We start from the raw sequence: 18,098 nt of genomic DNA on the forward strand, positions 1-18,098 counted from the left end.
GTTTGAGGGGTTTTGGAGCTTTTTTTTAAACTCCTAGCTTAGTGGAAGTACTACCAAGAAAGTTTGACCTTTGAGATTTACTGGTTTGGAAATATTTAATATATTGCAAACTAGTTTGCAATGTGGTAACAAAGATTCCTATAGTTCCCCTTTTGTGCAGTTAATATAGTGTGGATGTACAAAACTTCTAGTCTGAGAAGTCTCTGATGAAAATACCTGAAAAAGTTCAGGTTAACTTCTGAGAAAGTTTGATATGCAAACATTCTACTGTACTTTTAAGAGGTGTTTTTTTGACCTTGGGGGTTTTATATATTCGCATATAAATACATATATTTATATTTATTTCTTTATATATATTTCTGTTGTTAATGCAGCCATACTAACATGCCATGTGAACATTTGAAAATGCGTAATGTCCTTTTTTTCCCAGCAGCTGCTGTAGAGCTGGAAACTGCTGTCATCCTCATTTCAGAGGTTGCAGGATCTGAGACAGTGAGGAACTAATAATAGAAAGGCTGACTAGAAGTTTTATCTGAGAAGGGTTTGAGTATAGATGTTTCCAATCCCAGGCAAGTCCCCAAGCTTAAATAGTTCTTCCAATCTTACCATGCACCTTTGTTAAATATTTTTCAGATTTTATCATAGTATCTTATTGGCCTGAGGCTTTTCTCAAGAAGGTGAGGGGAAGAGGAAGAAGATAACTCAAGAATTATAAGAATTTGGTGTTACAGTTTATATACTTGAGATTTGGTTATGTTTTAAGTACAGCCCTTCTTATTTGTGATGTAAAAATAGAGTTTGTTATCCTTCCCTTGCTATCATGCAAATAGTTTCACATAATCTAGTGTTTATCAACAATACTGATGAAAAAAGTAATCAGAGATTCCTGAATTTTTCTCAGTTAAAGGAACTTAAAATTTTAAGGACAAATGGATTCTTTCATTCTGCCAAGCTTAATACATTGTTGTGAGAAATAGGCTGTATACTTTTCAAAATGAAATAAAATTAGTCTAGATTAAGGTACCTGGACTTTAAATTTAAAATAGAAAGTGTCAAGATCTTTTGAGATAATTGCTCCCACTAGGTAAGATAGCTCCTACTTTGGAGATAATTTGGTTGAATAGTGTAAAATCCTTCTAAAAATGTCTTTGCAATGTCACTAGGAGACTGATGTGTAGGTTAGACCAAGTTCCAGGGGAGTGCTGTTCTCCTGCCTGATGAGTTCCTTTAGACCAAGCACGAGTGTCACAGATTCACACTGGCTCTCCGTGAGCACTCTAAAGGTTACAGCTGCTTGAAGTTGTGAATTTTTACTACTTTTTCAGTTGTGAGTTTTCTTGACTTGCTCCTGGTAGACCAAGTGGTGTATGAACCCGCCCTGAAACATGTTCCAAATGTCAGAATTGTGGGAATGGTGGAAGAAGAGTGGGACACAGTAAATTAGAGTCTATATGAGGCAGTTTCTGAAGTAGCACCCAGCTGGAGATGCCTTAAGAGGTTACTGAGTGCAGCTGCTGTCTTGTAGCACAGCTGTTTGCAAGATTTTGGAAAACATGATGTGAAATCACAAGAGAAAAGAGAAGAAAAAGAAATGCCTAAGTGTTCTGGAGGCACAGGTATAATTTATGTAGGGATCAATACAATAGATAATGTACCTTCTCTTCTTAGCACCCTTGTTAATTCATGTGTTCCTTGCACTCAAGCTTTATAATCATCAGTTTTGTATTATTGCTGCCCTGTTGTCTCCAAGCTCTTTTTAAGACCTGTGATGATTCATTGCGTTCTCTACAATTATTTTGGAAATATGAGCAGCATACATGACAATATATAAATAAACTTAATAATATGGAAGATGGTTAGTTAGAAGCATATAATTTCAGAAGAGTTGCTTGACCAAGATTAGTATCTTTCTACCATTTAGCCTTTGACTACATGATTACATTGTGTCTAAATACAGACTAAATTATGCAGTATAAAAGTGCAATATTTCTTGTTTAGTAGGTAGCTATTACAGTGAAGCAGTTGTCTTTAAATTGTAAAAACTCAGGGCTACTTATTTTCAGAGCATTTATTACTGTCTTGAATTTAGATATATAAATAAAAATTGTTTGGAATACATTTTTTCAAGGTTTTCAGACTTTGACATGTACAGAACTAGAGCTTTAGCTAGGTGTATTGTAAAAGTGTTTAAATTTTTATCTTTCCCTGTTGCATCCAAAATCAAGAACAGATAGGAAACAACATGAACTTTGTCCAGGAAAATAGTTTTGGAGAGTATGGGGAGAGTCTTCTGGTTTTTTTATCTCTGTACAGAGATATTTATATTCATCCATATATATAGGTCTATATTTAAACCCTATTTTGTCAAAATTCAGAAGTAGCATTAAATCAGGAGAGTTTTTTTAATGCTATAATTTGGAAGATACCAACAATAACAAAAACATCAAATGTTTGTTCAAGTCATGGTATATTTTTAAATTGTGAAATGCAGTCTATTTCCTACTCTTAGTCTTTGTTTAACAGCATCATAGTTTCAAGTTCTCTCTTTAGTATAATCAGGTTCCTGTTTCCTGTTCTTTGATGGTTAGACATGTTTGAACTCATATGGAGAAGTTTTACCTGTAAATTTTCATGTGTTTCTCTGTTACTCTCAGCTATGCATCTTTTTACCTAGGGATTCCTCCATCTTCAAATTTTCTGATGAACATTATTTTTCAACCTTTTAACGTTTCTCCATGAAATTTAGTTATTAATCATAAATAGTGTATGCAAAGTTTGTCAGCTAAATTGTATTATTATTATTATTTCCCTCGTGTTGATGGCACAGGTTTTTCTCAAATAACATGTGATAAAACTTTTTGTACCAAATTCATAGCAGAGTGTATATATGTATGTATATGTATCTATATATGTACCTATATACTTAGATGTATTTCAGAAGCATTGGCTAAAGTTTTATTGGGCCTGGTACTAAAGTATTGCAAAAGCAGAATGATATTCTCCTGTCATTTTTCTAGAATTTTTTTTCTAAAGTACAAACATGAAGGGAATGACCAAACTAGACCCTGAGCTCTGTGTTCACTTATGGTGTGTGCTTTCTTTTAGCCTTTGTATTTCAGAATTCTCTTCCATGTGTCTTTTCCAAAACAACCATCTGAGGAAGCCTCAGTACTAGTGTTCACAGCACTGACATAATTCTGGTGGATTCTAAAGAAAGCTCACTTTGATAAAAGAGTATTTAGCAGAGGGTGGCAGTGGGGGTCTGTCCAGCACCTGGTACTTGCAGAGTGTGGCACATCCTTAGTCAAGGTCATTTGTCATCAGGCATTCCCATCTGGCAGTGGGTGTGTGCAGAAATGAGAACCATGTTTCTCTATAGGCAATGCCACAACTACAGCAGGTAGGATGTGGGGAATAATTGCTCCAGCAGGCATTGCTTCTTTGGAATGTGTTGGCTTCTGGAAGATACCTTACTCAAATAGACATGCACTCTATATTAAGCAATACATGTTCTTCAGCATATGCCTTTTTGCTGGGTTGTTTCCTCCCCCTAAGGTGAATAAGTGCATCTTGTTACCTGCTTTGTCACTGAAATAATTCATAGTTGAGCAGAAGAGATTTAATTTGGAAATGCAGAAGAAGCAATGGGAAAACATTCAATAGTATGATATAAATATTGAAGTTGATCCAAGTTCAAATTGCTGTGCTTTGTTTCAGATGCGTGTGATGTGAAGTAGCTGTGTGATCATAGTGGAGACTGTCTGTTGGTTTACAAAATACTTGAATATTTACTTTAAATAAAAGAAGCAAATTTCCTTGCACGTGGGTGTACATGGTGGAATCATGGCCTTTGGATGTTTCTGTGACTTGTCCACAGTTTTGATTTAAATCGATCATGACATTTTTTTTCTTCTTCCTCCCTTAGGATGTGAACTGTCAGTAATTCTGCTCTATATCCTTCCTTCTCTTACTCCAGTATTTATTAAACATGTCTTTCTATGGTGCATGATTGGTATAATACCATGTACCTTCTCATAGGAAAGTATTCCTGTTCTCTTGCTTTTAGGTGAGGGTAAATCTTAAACCTGAAAGCTTGACCCTTCATGTGAGCTCTAACAGCAAACTAGTTTTCAAAGTGCCTGAAAATACACTTTTTACTTAAACCTCTATCCCAGCTTTTTACTTGTTGATATTTTTAAGTCATGAGAAAATGCTAATAGTTTAAATTGATTCTAAATGCCACTGTGTCTGTGGGCCTCAGCTGAATTTTAAGAATAAACCAAGTGCTATGATCAGCAATGTTTTTGTGCTTGTGCATGTGTCTAGGTTGCTTTGAGCTACCACATTTGTGAGGGGGAAGTTTGATCTGTAGGATGTGATGAACGAACAAGTCTTGACTGAGGTTCTGAGTGAGTGCTCATAAACTCAGGAACCGTTCTGTGGGAGTGGCAGACAGCAATGACACACCAAAAATCTTTTCTTAACACAGAAATACACACTTCCCAACTTCTGGCTGCATTTTGCACAAAGAAAGCCCACTTTGTGCTTACTTTGGTTTTGTTTCTGTGGTGTTTTTTTCCCTCTCCCACTTGCTTAATGTGGGAAAAGCAGTGTGCATCTAATCCAGTGTTTTGCTGATTTATCAGTTTGCTTTTAGGAAGAATGTTGCTTTTAGGAAGATTTAAGAGCACTGTGACCCGGAATGAGTAATGACTGGCACAGCCAGACTGCTGAGGAGACCGTCACCTGTTTACTGTGTGTTTTGTTTGGCTTTTTAACTTTTTACTGGTTTTTTTGCCATGCCCTTTCATCCACCTTCTCTGGATGGTCAGCTCTTTATCTCTAATGTGCTAGCCATTGACCATGGTGAAAATTTTGTCTAGAAGCTGTTGTGAATACTTGTTTGAATAAATTGGACTGTGTAAAGTTCTTTGTTTGATATTGTCTGAGCCCATGTTTCAACCTTTTTTTCCTTAATGTTGATCTTGTACTGCTGTAAGCAACGTTTTTTGTGTGTGTTTTGTTAATGTGGCAATAAGGTTTTTCATGTTTTGGGAGAAACACATAAAGGTGAAGGGCTTCCATTGAACACTTTTATGCTGTCAGTGAAATGAACTCATGCTACTTAATAGCAGGGTAAATGCTACAAAAGTAGGTGTGGCAAAGGACTGTAATGAGTACCTAAGTGAACCTTCAAAAGAGGATGGGTTAGTACTGTTTTTTATGGTTTTGGTGACTAAAAGACAGAAGAACATGACTGTTGTGCTCATAGTGAAGGTTTCTGCTTCACGCTGAGTGCTTCTTCCTTCTGGAGCAAAGAGGGAGGGGTGGGACTAAGTAGTTGGTTTGCAATGTGATTAAACAATATTCTCTGTAGCACTAAGTCAAGTAGTGAAAGAGATATTTAGACTGATAGAAGTTCTTGAGTTCCATTAAAGCACACTAGAATTTGTTGTTATAAGTGTTAGGGAATGTTCTGAATAACAAATGTTATTTGGGACAGCTTTGCATCTTTCTGATTATCAGCAATTACTGGGTTCAGTAGTGTGTGATTTTGACTGCCTTAAGATTGTAGTATGCTGTCAGGACAGTGGAGTTGCTTGATGCTTTTATGGTGCTAAGTAGTACTGAGGGGTGTAATCGACAGAGCTGGTATTCTGAGAGCAGAAACTCCTCAGACTTTCACCAAAGCCAAAGATTTACAGATGGAAGGTGGGATCTGTTCTTTGCTTTTCTTCCTTTGGTGTTTTTCCCTCCCATTTTTCAGGAATCTGTTTTTCAGATTTGTAACTTTGGTGCCATAAGATAAAAAAAAACATACATATAAACAAAAAATATTTACTTTTTGCTTTTTTTTGGTCTTGTCTGTGAAGAGATTTGCTGGAAAATCAAACCAGTCATGCAATTGTCAGAGGGGGAACACAGAATTAGGAGAGCTTGTAAGTGGTTTGAAGTTTTATAGAAGCTGTGTAATATGTACTGAAGTATGTAATCCAAAGAAATGCTTTCAGTGATAAAGATTTGGAAATACTTTAAAATCTGTTAGCTATCTGTACAGTTGGACAGCTTTATTATATGAAAAATGCTTAATAAGACAATTACTTCAGTTCCTGCTCCTAGCATACATACTAATAAGTATGCACTATGTACAACTATTTCCAAAAATGTTATTTAGAGCTCTGCCATTTAAATTTTGATCTAAATGTAGTTTCTAACTTTTATAGCATATCCTTGAGCAGTAACAAAATAAATTACCATTTAAGTGCAATCTTTATAGATGCAGCAAACTTTCATTCATATTTTGACATATGGATTGGTGACAGAGCCAGTTGAAAAATAAGTAAAAGCAATTTTGGGAAAGAAAGATTAAAAAATGTGCTTCCTTTCCTTTATTGTTCCATCTCTGTTCTGTATTCCTTTTTCCTTGGATAAATGTATAGGTTAATCTTATTGAGATTCCTCAGCAGCTTTTGCATCTGTTAGGAAGACCAAATAACCAAACAAGTGTTATTGTCCAGTACTAGATATAGTCTTACATATGCATATATACAGTATACATATCATACATCTCAGAGTTTATCTTTGCTGTTGGATCTTTATAACAACATTATGTGACTTCTGCTTTGAATATAGTAAATAAAATTATTATAAGCTGAAATTTGTTTTAAAGTTGAAGCATTCAAATACAGTCAGATTCCTAAAGGACCTCAGTGTTAAGTTTGAAAGGCTACATTTCTTTTGAATCATGCAAAAAAATTCGGGGAAGATAAAATCACTAAATGGGTACAAATCACATCAAATACCAAAACCCTTTGAGTAAGTAGCCCACAGATCATCAAAACGTGTGATGATATGTAAAGACTTTTGGCTAAACCAATTAAATAGGATGGGAAAAAATAATAAAAGTGAATTAGTGGCAAATGAATTGCAGTCATGACTGTGAAGAGGTCAGGAAAACTTTTCACTCATTTTACATTCCTCACCACTACCATTGTACCACTGCAAAATAGTGAGGAAAATGAAATGTAGAATAAACTCCAGTCACAGTGGTGTTATTGTCTGTATTTTATGTGTTGAATATCTCAATGTCTTGGTATCACTCTGTATATGTGAGAGGAGCAAGTATAGTATAGTTCTTATTATAGAAGAGATTATTTACATAAGACTACATTATGACAGTGTTAAATCTATTATGCATGTGCATGTTTACAGAGAGCACTTGCATGTATGTAAATACAAGGCATGCATTTTAAGTTGTACTTTTTTGAGATGAAATAACAGCAGAGCAGTGTTGAAATCGATAATGAAAATGAAACCAGTTATGATACAAAAATCTTCAATTTGGCAGGAGTTAAGAAGTCTGAGATGGTGTTTAGGAACTAGAGGAGAAAAGAGAGAAATTATTTCATAGTCTGAGAACAAGAGGCCTTTAATACTGAAAAGCAGTAGTTTTGAAGTTGATATGAGCAAAGTATTTCACAGTACATAAACATAACATCTAGAATTGTTATCTTAAGAGATACTAAACTTTAAAAGATTAGTGGGATTTAAAATCTTAGGAATTCATATGAATACCCTTCTTTCATATGCCAGCTACTTACTTGAGAATAACAAATAGCCCCTGTAGTCTGTGCACTAGATTTAGTTGCATGTTCTTTGAAATAGCTTGTGGTGTTCACTGTGAAGTATCTGGGCTAGGCCTCATAGAAGGGGTAGTTTAATTACTCTGAAATCAATGTTGCTAGATTTTGGCTTCATGCAAAAAATATTTTAATACATGAAATGCCTGATTTTCTGAGAAATCATAGACATTTAAAATACTGTTTTGGGTAGTTTGTAGTTGATTATGGATTATGTACTTTGACTAAAGACAAAAGAAAATTGTAAATATTCAGAAAACTTCTAGTTATGCTCTTGGTTGTGTTTATTGAGCAACTGCTCTAATCATATGTCTGTATCATATTAGGTATAGAAATAATCATTCAGGTGATGTTTGAAGATTCTAATATGTAAGATCTTGTGTTCACACAGAAAACTGTTTTGTACCAATCTCTGAAATCATTGCTGTAGAAGAAACGGAGTTTAACAAGAAACAACGTAACATTGGCAGGTGGCAAAAAATGGCCAAGCTACATGCTTTCACAGGTAAGGCAAGTAACAGTCTCTGGATGCTTGTGCTTGTTGCTCTGTTGAAGGTAGTTTAAGGCAGACTCAAAAGGAATAGTCAGAGTTTGGGATTTTTTAAGCAGAAATGTGTTTTTAAAAGGTCCACCCCCGCCCCCAAAAAAGCCCCCAACAAAAGCAACAACAACCAAAAAATCCACCAAAAAGACCCCCTAAAAAAAAACCAACCAAACAAAAAAACCCAAAAAATATTCCCACCAAAATCCCAAACTGTAATAAACCTAAACAAAAGTCCTACAAAAACAAACAAAAGAACCCTCACCAAAAGACTGTTGGTTTATATTTAAAGATCCTATTTTGGGAAATAAAACTCTTTAAGAACACATGCTGTGCATAGTTATTTTTAATCAAGTTCAAACTGATGTCTGAGTGTTCACCCTAGTGTCTTTTTGCTGCTGAATGACTCTGCAGGACTCCTGCTTTCTAATTCTTGACTAGAAAATCGAGAGAGGGTGAAAGAATGAATCCTAAATGTTTGGGGTTTTTTTTTAATTCCCTCTAACCATCAGGATGTATGCATGAAAGTTTCTTTGTATCATTGACTGCATTCTTAAAACAAAGTGCCAGAAATAAGTGTCTGGTTTGGGAAAAGAATGGTGGCTTCTGTGCTAAAAAGATGTCACGCCAAAATTTTATGTTGTGAAGTATTTTCCTCACCTTTAGTCCTCCAGTAAGAGTGATTGGAGCTACTGTATATGGTGTTTAAGTATAAGGTTTTAATGCACAAGAAAACAAAATCTTTTTTTCACAAATTTCAGCTTTATAGAATGAAATTCACCCTGTTGATTACATGAGAGTTGATGTCACTGTTGCTTCTTAACCTTGTGGGTTTTTATGTAGATATTGCAGACTTTAACACAGATAATACATAAGCTCAGTGAACTTCTGAACAAGTATGTCTAGAAGTTGTTGAGAAATGGCTTCTTTAAAAAGAAGTGTCTGCTTGTAGTGAGTGTTTTCATTTATGTTTTCATTTGGACTCTTTACAAATGTGCTGGTTATACTCTGAATGCTTCTGTCATTGGTAGAAGTGTGTAGTGGAGGTTCATTACAGGTCAGTGTTTTGGAGATCTTTCTGAAATGCATTTTTCATTTCACAGAACCATCTCATTATGGTTTTGTTGTTGTTTTTATTCTTTTTTTAAATTTAAATAGTGTATTATGTGAAGAGATCCCGGAATCACCGCTGGCGGTGCAGTGATCTGACATTTTGGTGTGTTGATGAGCATTTATGTAATCAGTGGACACAGGCACTGAAGGAATTACTTGAAATGCTGAGTAAGTTTGAATAAACTATGACTATTTGCACCATCATTTTGTAAGCTTGTACATCAATCTGTGTTATTTTGATATATCTGCTTTTTTGAACTCATAAGAGTAGCTTATGCTCACAAATTGAGGGAGCCGAGAGTTGAAGTGTTTCCTTATCAGTACTTTATCTTACATACTCACTGAGTTGTACTGAGTGCTTTAATCAGTCAGGACCATTGGTGCCATATAATTTTGCCCAGATGCAAGTTATTTTCACAAAATAAAGGCACATTGGAAGCTTAGCGGAGGCTTTAAGTGACTGTGGCTTTGGAAGAAGTAAAGGGCAGGTGTAAAATCAGGGATTTAAGGTAATCTAGAGATTTGAGCTCAAGGACTGTAGCAATTGGAAGATTTATGGGTGTGTTTCACCTTTCCAGAATCTGTCATCAACAAAATGTGTCTTATGTAGTAAGAGTTCCCATTAATCATTTCTGAGCCTCTTGGATATCTACTCCATGAGAGGTTAAAAGTACTTTTGAAGGAGTTATTCCTGAAAGAGATACCTTGATAGATGTCAGGAAGCAGCAGGAGCAGAGTAGCTCTATGACAGAAAGGATGTCAAGGGTGACCATAGCAGAGGCAGGGCCCTTGCTGAGCAGGGTCCCACTGCATCTGAGAAGGGTGTGCAGAGCAGGGATGGGGATAGAAACAGGTAAAATTTACATCCCAGGGGAGGTAAAGTAATTGAGCATCCAGGGAGGCTGGAGCAGAGTGGGTAGACCTGGAGACAGGACTAGGGATGAGCTCCCTAAAGTGTAGGACTGAGGCTCATCTGAGCTGGAGCAGGAATTGAATACAAGTATACCTACAGTGGGAATACTTAAAAATAAAATGTAATTATTTAATTAAAATTTTATTAAGTATTTAATAAAAACTGTTCTGAGCAGGCAGTGGAAGTATTCTTAATGTTTTTGTTTTGTATACATTATACAAACATTATACATTGGCAAGATACCTCTGTCCATTTCAAAAAATGGGCTTTGTGCACCCGTTCAGGACATCTGTGAGAACTGTGGCCTGAGCAGTCAATTCCATTTGAATGCAATTGTTCATTTTATTGGTAACAAATTCCTTTAGGAAAGGGAATATGTTCTCAGATGGGGTGAGTAGTGCTTTGAGTGTACAGCAGATTTAAACTACTCAGGCTGTCTAGCTTGAGTGGATTTGTTGTAAAAGTGTGCTGATGTAATAAGTCTGATATTTTTCACTTTTAAACTAATCATCTAGAATGCTATTTGAGGAAGTACAGATGTTAAGGTTTCTGTCTGTTCCATAAAAGAGGAGGTTTTCTAGGTGCAGCAAGCATTACTGTTTTGTATCTCTGTTAATACGGAGGTGCAGTAATTGTTTTCATTGTCACTAATAGTGTAAATCCATAACTGTTTGGACAAATTTGAGATGGTAATATCAAAGGTGTTTTTGGAGGTGGGGAGAGGCAACACTTTAGGGCAACTAACACTGTAGGACAAGCACTTGCTGTGCAGCATGTAGTTCTGTGAGGCATTCTTAGTGTGACTTGGTTGCAGAAAGGAAATTGATTTTAACCATGTTATTGAAGAAAGAAGGAAATTTAAATCAATTTATGTAAAAGTATTCTTATGTATGCTTCACTTACAAGTGGCTTTGCTATTGCTGCCCCTATTGTCTTGTATGCCTGTAATACTCGTGTAATCAGAGCAACTTGTGTAGTGGGAAGGTACTGCAAGAATGACAAGTCAAAATGTGAGACAGGGAGTCAGAAGAAATGATTCTGAACTTCGCCTGCTGTCTTATTAACAGTTTGTTCAATACTGTTGGTACCACTGTGATAAAGAGAGAAGATGAAGCAAGCTTTTATAGGTCTTTGTTAAAGGGTTACAAGTCTTTTATGCTTCTTGCTTTGATGTTAATAGATTGGGTGTGTATGGATTGATGAATTTTTGGTTTGTGTACAAAAGTGGTGTACTGTGGTTTTCCTTACTGCAGAGTCCAGACCAAAGCAGCTGCTTGTGTATATTAATCCCTATGGAGGAAAAAGACAAGGGAAGAGGATTTATGAACAGAAAGTTGCTCCACTCTTCAATCTGGCTTCTATATCCACTGATGTTGTTAGTGAGTAATGAATACTTTATTTTCTTAATAAGCACAGTATGAAATCTTTAAAACATTCCTGAGTAGCTAAAGTTCTTTCTGTTAGTTACCTTTTCTTACTAAGGAAATTAAACAACCTAGTAGAGAATGTTTTCTAATTAAGCATAGAAAGCCAAATAAATGGCAACCTTCTATCAGCTTCCTGCTTACTAAAATAAAACTTCTGGTAGTCCTGAGCTATTTGAGTTCTTAATAAAAGATTCTACCTTTCTTCTCATTTTCAGTTTCACTGTCAAAACTAATAGATCATTTGCACAATTTTCACTGAAATATTTTTTCCATGTATGTTGTATCTGTCTCCTTTAATTCTTTCCCTGGCAAAAATCTTTTGAGACACATTTTATGGACACGCTGTTCTATAGTCACATTGGTAATGGAATCATGGTTATTAATGAATTAATTTTTATAATTCTTTTTTTATACAGCTTTATAGTAGTATTTTTAATAATAAATTTTCATGTGCTTATTTCTCCATAGTAACTGAACATGCCAACCATGCTAAGGACAACTTATTTGAAGTTAATATTTATAAATATGATGGGTAAGTAACTTTACTTGCCTTTTTATTATTATTTTCAAGATGATATATTATGTAATTGGTCTGTTCTTGTCTCTAACTTAAAATGGTAGGCTTCATTACTAATACATTTATTGCTGGAAGTCCTGGGGCATGTTCCTTTTTGTAGATCCACATTTAGGAGTATAAAAAGAAAACTAAACTGTTTCAGTAAACTTGTTCAACACAATATATTCAAGCATAATATAACAATGTTTGCATGAGATTTGTGTTCAGAAGATGAATGTAAGATTAATTCTGCTCAGTTGAGCATTCTGTTATTGCTCAAAAGCTACCTAGAAATGTTTTGTGGTCTTGACATACATGAGTTCAGAACACTGCACCAGTAGCATTCAGCCTGTGTGTACAAAACATGGACTGTTCAGAAATGTTTCAGGTAGTTCCTCTTGCTGTATATGACTGTTCAAGCGTGGTTACATTGTTTGGCTTTATTTGCATTTCTTCTGTCTTGAAGTTACTGCTTTGAAAGAAGACCTAACTAAATGGTGATCTTGTATACCATTATTAAGTCTCCTGCAGAAGCAGAATATTTTAATAACAATGCTAGTAATTTCAGTTTCCAGTTTATGACGTGAAACTAGTTACAAGTCTGGAAAAACATGAAAATATATGCAGATAAACTCCCAGAACTACAGTATTTTAAAATTGTGTCTTGTGCCTGTTGACAGCTATGTTTAAACTGGTAAGTTGCAAAAAGAAAACACATTCAGTCTTTTCAGAGTACTTTTGTTGTAGTACTTTACTGTATACATTATCTATATTGAGTAAAGGGCATGATGTTAGGAAATAGTGTTAGTAAGAAATGACAAGCATAGGCTGAGTTCCCAGGTTTCACCTGCTTTAAAATGACTTGCCTTCAAATATACAGTTTTGTCTATACTGTGATTTTTCTTAATTTTTCAGAAGTTCAAAGAAGGGAAACATTGATCCTAGAAAAACCTAATTAGTTGTTATTTTTCTGTTTCATTTGATTTGTGATTTGAAATAAGTGTACTAATGGTTGGTGAAATTTCAAGACAGAGCAGAAAGGGAGGCAAATGAGCCCATGTCCACTCCTAGCAAATTGTTTTTTACAGCAAGTGACAGTGACCAATTGTGGTGGTATCTGAAGTGTTTTTGGCAGATTCAAAGTCTCATATTGTAGAAGTTTTTTTTTCCTTTGGTGTTTTTGTGTGTATGTTTGTTTATTCTCTCTAACATGCCAAGATGAGCAATAGGTCAGAGAACTGCACCTTTTTAGAATCTTATGATTCTTCTGTTCCTGGACTGGGCCTGAATGGCAGTTTGCTTGGGATCTGCAGCCTGTCTTTATAAGCCTGACTTTTGTCCATCATGTACAATGCTTTTTCTGTGGTCAACAGTGGTATTAGGAAGGACTTCCTGAATTAAAACTACTTTTTAAATAACAGATTATGTAGTCATCTAGAAAATCTAAAAAATGGTTGAGCCACATAAATGTGTGTTTCTTCAGGTTTGAGTTTCCTCACACACAGTAAAAGGTTGTTTGGATTTCAGCATCTAATGGATGTTCAGCTGTCACTATAGACTGGTTCTGATGTGTGGCTTTCCCTTCAATCAGTGATTAATTTCTTCATTTCATCTCCAGATTTCCTCTTTCACAAAGCCATACGTGGAGTTCTTTCACAAAGCCATACAAGGAGATACAGGATTCTTAATGATAATTGCTTTACTTCTATTCAAAGTTTTACTTTAGACAGCTAATTTAAATATCTTACATGTGTTTCCTGTTTGTTCTTCCTATTTTTTCCTTTTTGGAATTTCTTACAGTGAATGTAGTCACCCAACAGCTCAGTGATAGAACAGCTTTTCTTTAAGCACAGTTACTTAAAATACTCATGTGGTTACAATATAGCAGGATTTTGTACATCACTGTGAAGAGCAATTAGAACATGGTGTAATAATATGCAGATAATAACAGTGTTTGAAATAAGTGACAAGTATCACTGTGCTTTCTTATGCATATGTCTGTTGTACAAGCCTTTGTAAAATTGTGTCTGGGTGGGTTTTTTTCCTACTTTTTCAGTTGGTTCTCAAAATGGTAGATATTAGAAGGGACTCATTTGACTTGTGGATTAGCTTCTGAAGTCCTCTAGCAGATGTTGCTTGCTGTTATCATCTATCTAAAAAGTGAAATCCTCTAGTAAAATAAAGCCCAAGAGTAAGAATCACTCTAAGATGTTTCTTTCAGACATTCTTCACCAGGAGCCTTCACATGTGCAGCATATGTCTGACTTGTACAATGGTCTTCTGATGTTTGCTGTGAATTTGGTTGTGCTGTTATTGCATATGTGAAGGTCTTTATAATATTACCTTTGATAGATACAGACATTCATGTAACTGTCCCCTCTGAGCCTGGATATAGTGTTTGTTACAGAAGATGATCAGAGGGCTGGAGCACCTCTCCTATGAAGACAGGTTGGGAGAGCTGTGATTGTTCAGCCTGAAGAAGGGAAGGCTCCAGGGAGACTTTAGAGCACCTTTCAGTACCCCAGGGGGATGGAAAAGGAAGCTGGAGGGGGACATTTTGCAAGGGCATGTAACAACAGCACAAGAGGGAATAGTTTTAAACTGAAAGAGGGAAGGTTTAGATTAGGTTTAAGGAAGAAATTCTTTGCTGTGAGAGTGGAGAGTCTCTGGAATGGACTGCCCAAAGAATTCATGGATCCCCCATCCCTGGAAGTGTTGAAGGCCAGGCTGGATGGAGCTTTGAGCAAACTAGTACTGAGACGACACTGACTTTGAACTGAGGTGGAAATTTTTTTTTTCTTTAGCCCATTTTTGATTCTGCAGAGAAAGATAAGGCTAAAATTGAGGAATAGTGTAGTTGAACTATTGGAAGAGGGGAAAAAATTACAAAAATTGAAAACAAATATCCTTTTATTCCTTCTCTCTCAGTCTCCTAGGCCTTAACTTAGAGTTGGAGGGTTTGTGTTATAAGACTGTTCTCAATATTCATGGGGCAAAAAATGACTGTTTTTTCCCTAGCTTTCCATCTGCAGAAAATGTAATAATAACTAAATTTAAATAATCTATAATTAAAAATTAATTTGTCTTGTGAAATAAGTGGTTATTCTGCAATGTCTCTTGCTGATGGTGTGAAGAGTCTTAGTTTATGAGTTGGAAATTACTGCTATAGATAATGGTACACATGCTAGGAACTACATATATAACTCTGTATTTCTCATGTGTTCCTTTAAAGTATATTTGAATTAGCTTTTTGAGTTAAAGAATGTTTATGCTTTTAGAGTGCAGAGTGTGTTTGATTGTTGCTCATAAAATGTATACTGCTGTAAAAGAATAATTTTACTTCCTAGTATTTACTTGGCTGTGGACTCTGCTGAGCTTTAGCATATTCAGGATCTGTGCAGCTGCTGTACCAGCTCTGACCTGAATTAAATTTGTGAAACAAAGTTTTGCATCTGGTAACATTTAGAGCTCTGTCTCATTATGAATGGTTATGTAGATATGCATGACTTCTGTCAGTGTGATGGGATCTGAACATGTTTAAAACAAGTTGCAGCATGCACTTCTCTGGATTTTGACTTGCATCTGGGGGTATATTCCTGTTAAAAACTTAAAATATACTTATGTCTGAAATGGCAAATATTAACTTTTCCCTTTTTAGTAAAGGTACCGTGTTTCCATTTTGTCTATTTTGAAAGCTGTATGTACAGTGCTGTTCAGTGTTTTACTTGTACAGTGATTTTCCACTACTGTTTGTCTGTCTGCATGCAGTAGTAGAGGATAAAGATTTTTGCAGGTTGCATTCCAATGTATTTTCCTGATGTTACAAATATGTCGAGGTGCATTTGCGGTGTTGTAGTTTGAAATTTTTTTTTCTGCTTTTCGTTAATTGCTTAGTTGACTTTGGGCTCCTCTATCCTGTAAAAATGGAGGAAGAGAATAGAACAACTATTTTTGGTGTGCCCAGTGCATGCCCGAAGTAGAACACTTGCCGTGTTGTTTATTGACTGTTAGTGTGCATTCTAATTTGTGTTTCCTGGCAGTGTTGTTTGTGTTGGTGGGGACGGCATGTTCAGTGAAGTGATGCATGGTCTCATTGGAAGAATGCAGAAGGACTCTGGCATAGACCAAAATAATCCCAAAGCATCGTTAGTCCAGTGCAATATAAGGATTGGCATAATTCCTGCTGGTAAGAAAGGGTTAACTTTCAGTTTAATTTATTCATTCGTTCTTTGATTATTTCCTTATTCATAACTTCTTGAATTTAGGCTTAAGTGTAAGATCTGAGCAATGATATTCTGTCAAGACACCTAACTAAAGCTGTTTGTATCCATATAAAATTATTGATCACATGCAATTTTATTTAGGAAGACTATTTTGTAAAGGAAATCAAATCTTAATGCATAACTTCAGAATTTAATTCTTATTTCTTTTTTTGTGGTTATGTGTTAATATAAGATGTTGACAGCAATACTCTTCTAAACATATTAAGGAGTGACATTCACTAAACAGAAATTTACCTGATAAATATCTTTCCAGTTCCAAATCCTCCACTAATTTAGTTAGAATTCTAATGAGAACTTTCCACTCCAAACAAATGCTAATATTCCTGGACACTCTTCCATTTGCTCTCACAGCAAGTAAAGGGCATCTACAGCTGAGGAAAAGTTCTTGTCTTCCAGACCAAGTTGAAGTTTCTGCCCCTTGTTAGACATGCTACACATCCACAGGTCTCAGTGTGTGCCACTTTTTCAGGCAGTCCTGACTGCTGTCATTTGAGAGAACTCATTCTTCAGATTGAGGTCTTTATATTATTATTATCACTAGTATTATTGACTATAAAGGCATTCTTTGGATCAGTCTTGTTGTTTTCAATCTGGTATCCCAGCTGTTACCTTATCCTGCTCATTTGGTTCTCAAAGATTCCTTCAAAAGCAGGTTAACAAGTTTGCTTTCTCCTACAGGACTGAATTAACTGTTGTAACTCTTTAACAGAATTAGTAATTTTGAGGTCTCTGTAGGAATACAGACGGACAGTCCAGTATCCTTTCTGTGCTGTTCACTTTTCTTGTGTGATGCTTGAGTTTTGCATTAAAGATCTGAACATGAAATACACATTGTGAGCTTCTGGTTGGAATTAAAATAAAGGCTTCTGAGAGTATTTAGCACAGGTTGTAAAAATATACCAAGTGAAGTATGATCTTGGTGCTCTCAAGCTATAGGTGATTAATTTTATACTCCTTACATCTTTCTGAAAAATGTATCCAGACCCAAAGGATCTGAATTGTTGCTTACAAGAAGCTTAACATTTTCTGCTTGCAGTATAACAAATGTTGGGTATCTAAAGGTTACAATGTGAATATCCCCTTATGGTTTTTCACCCTCCTACTATATTTAAGTATATTCTGATTTTATTTGTTAAAGCTTTGTATTAAAGTCAGTGTGTATAATAAACTTCACAATAATAGTGAAGCAAGTGTTCTCCTTTTTTTCACTTGGGCAAATTTTTTGAACTGAAGGTTTTTTGCTTACATGACGGGTTTCAGAAGATTTTGCCTACTGGTGATATGTGACCATAAGAAGATACAACTGAAAAACCAGAACCTCAATATTAAGAACTGTTTCTTTGTCCTCAGGAAAGATCCTTTTTTAAGCATTTTCTTAATGCATTTTTTCCAATTGCACCAAAAATGTATGATCTTGATTGACATTTTAATTTTGTTAACATGTATCAAGTCACTTCTCTTACATAGTTTAATGTTTTGTTTGTGTTGTCCACTGTGTCCTTTTGCTATTTGAATGTATACTGTATGTTCTATTCCTTGAGCTAACATGAAATACAGCCTTGTAATCAGCGCTATAGTTCAAATATTTTCTCTAACTCATTACTCAAATCCCTCAAAAATTATTT

At 35.4% G+C, this 18,098-nt stretch overlaps 1 protein-coding gene across 1 annotated transcript in view; it reads left to right on the forward strand.

Annotated features, from left to right (window-relative positions):
• Positions 1 to 18,098, forward strand: part of CERK (ceramide kinase) — a 40,179-nt gene that overhangs the window by 1,451 nt on the left and 20,630 nt on the right. Inside the window, exons 2-6 of the mRNA XM_062490777.1 lie at positions 8,032 to 8,145; positions 9,340 to 9,462; positions 11,461 to 11,586; positions 12,103 to 12,166; positions 16,231 to 16,376. Coding sequence (XP_062346761.1) covers positions 8,032 to 8,145; positions 9,340 to 9,462; positions 11,461 to 11,586; positions 12,103 to 12,166; positions 16,231 to 16,376 — 573 coding nt within the window. The remainder of the gene's footprint in view (positions 1 to 8,031; positions 8,146 to 9,339; positions 9,463 to 11,460; positions 11,587 to 12,102; positions 12,167 to 16,230; positions 16,377 to 18,098) is intronic.

Source organism: Cinclus cinclus, chromosome 4, assembly GCF_963662255.1.
Source record: "Cinclus cinclus chromosome 4, bCinCin1.1, whole genome shotgun sequence".
Classification (NCBI taxonomy): Eukaryota; Metazoa; Chordata; class Aves; order Passeriformes; family Cinclidae; genus Cinclus; species Cinclus cinclus.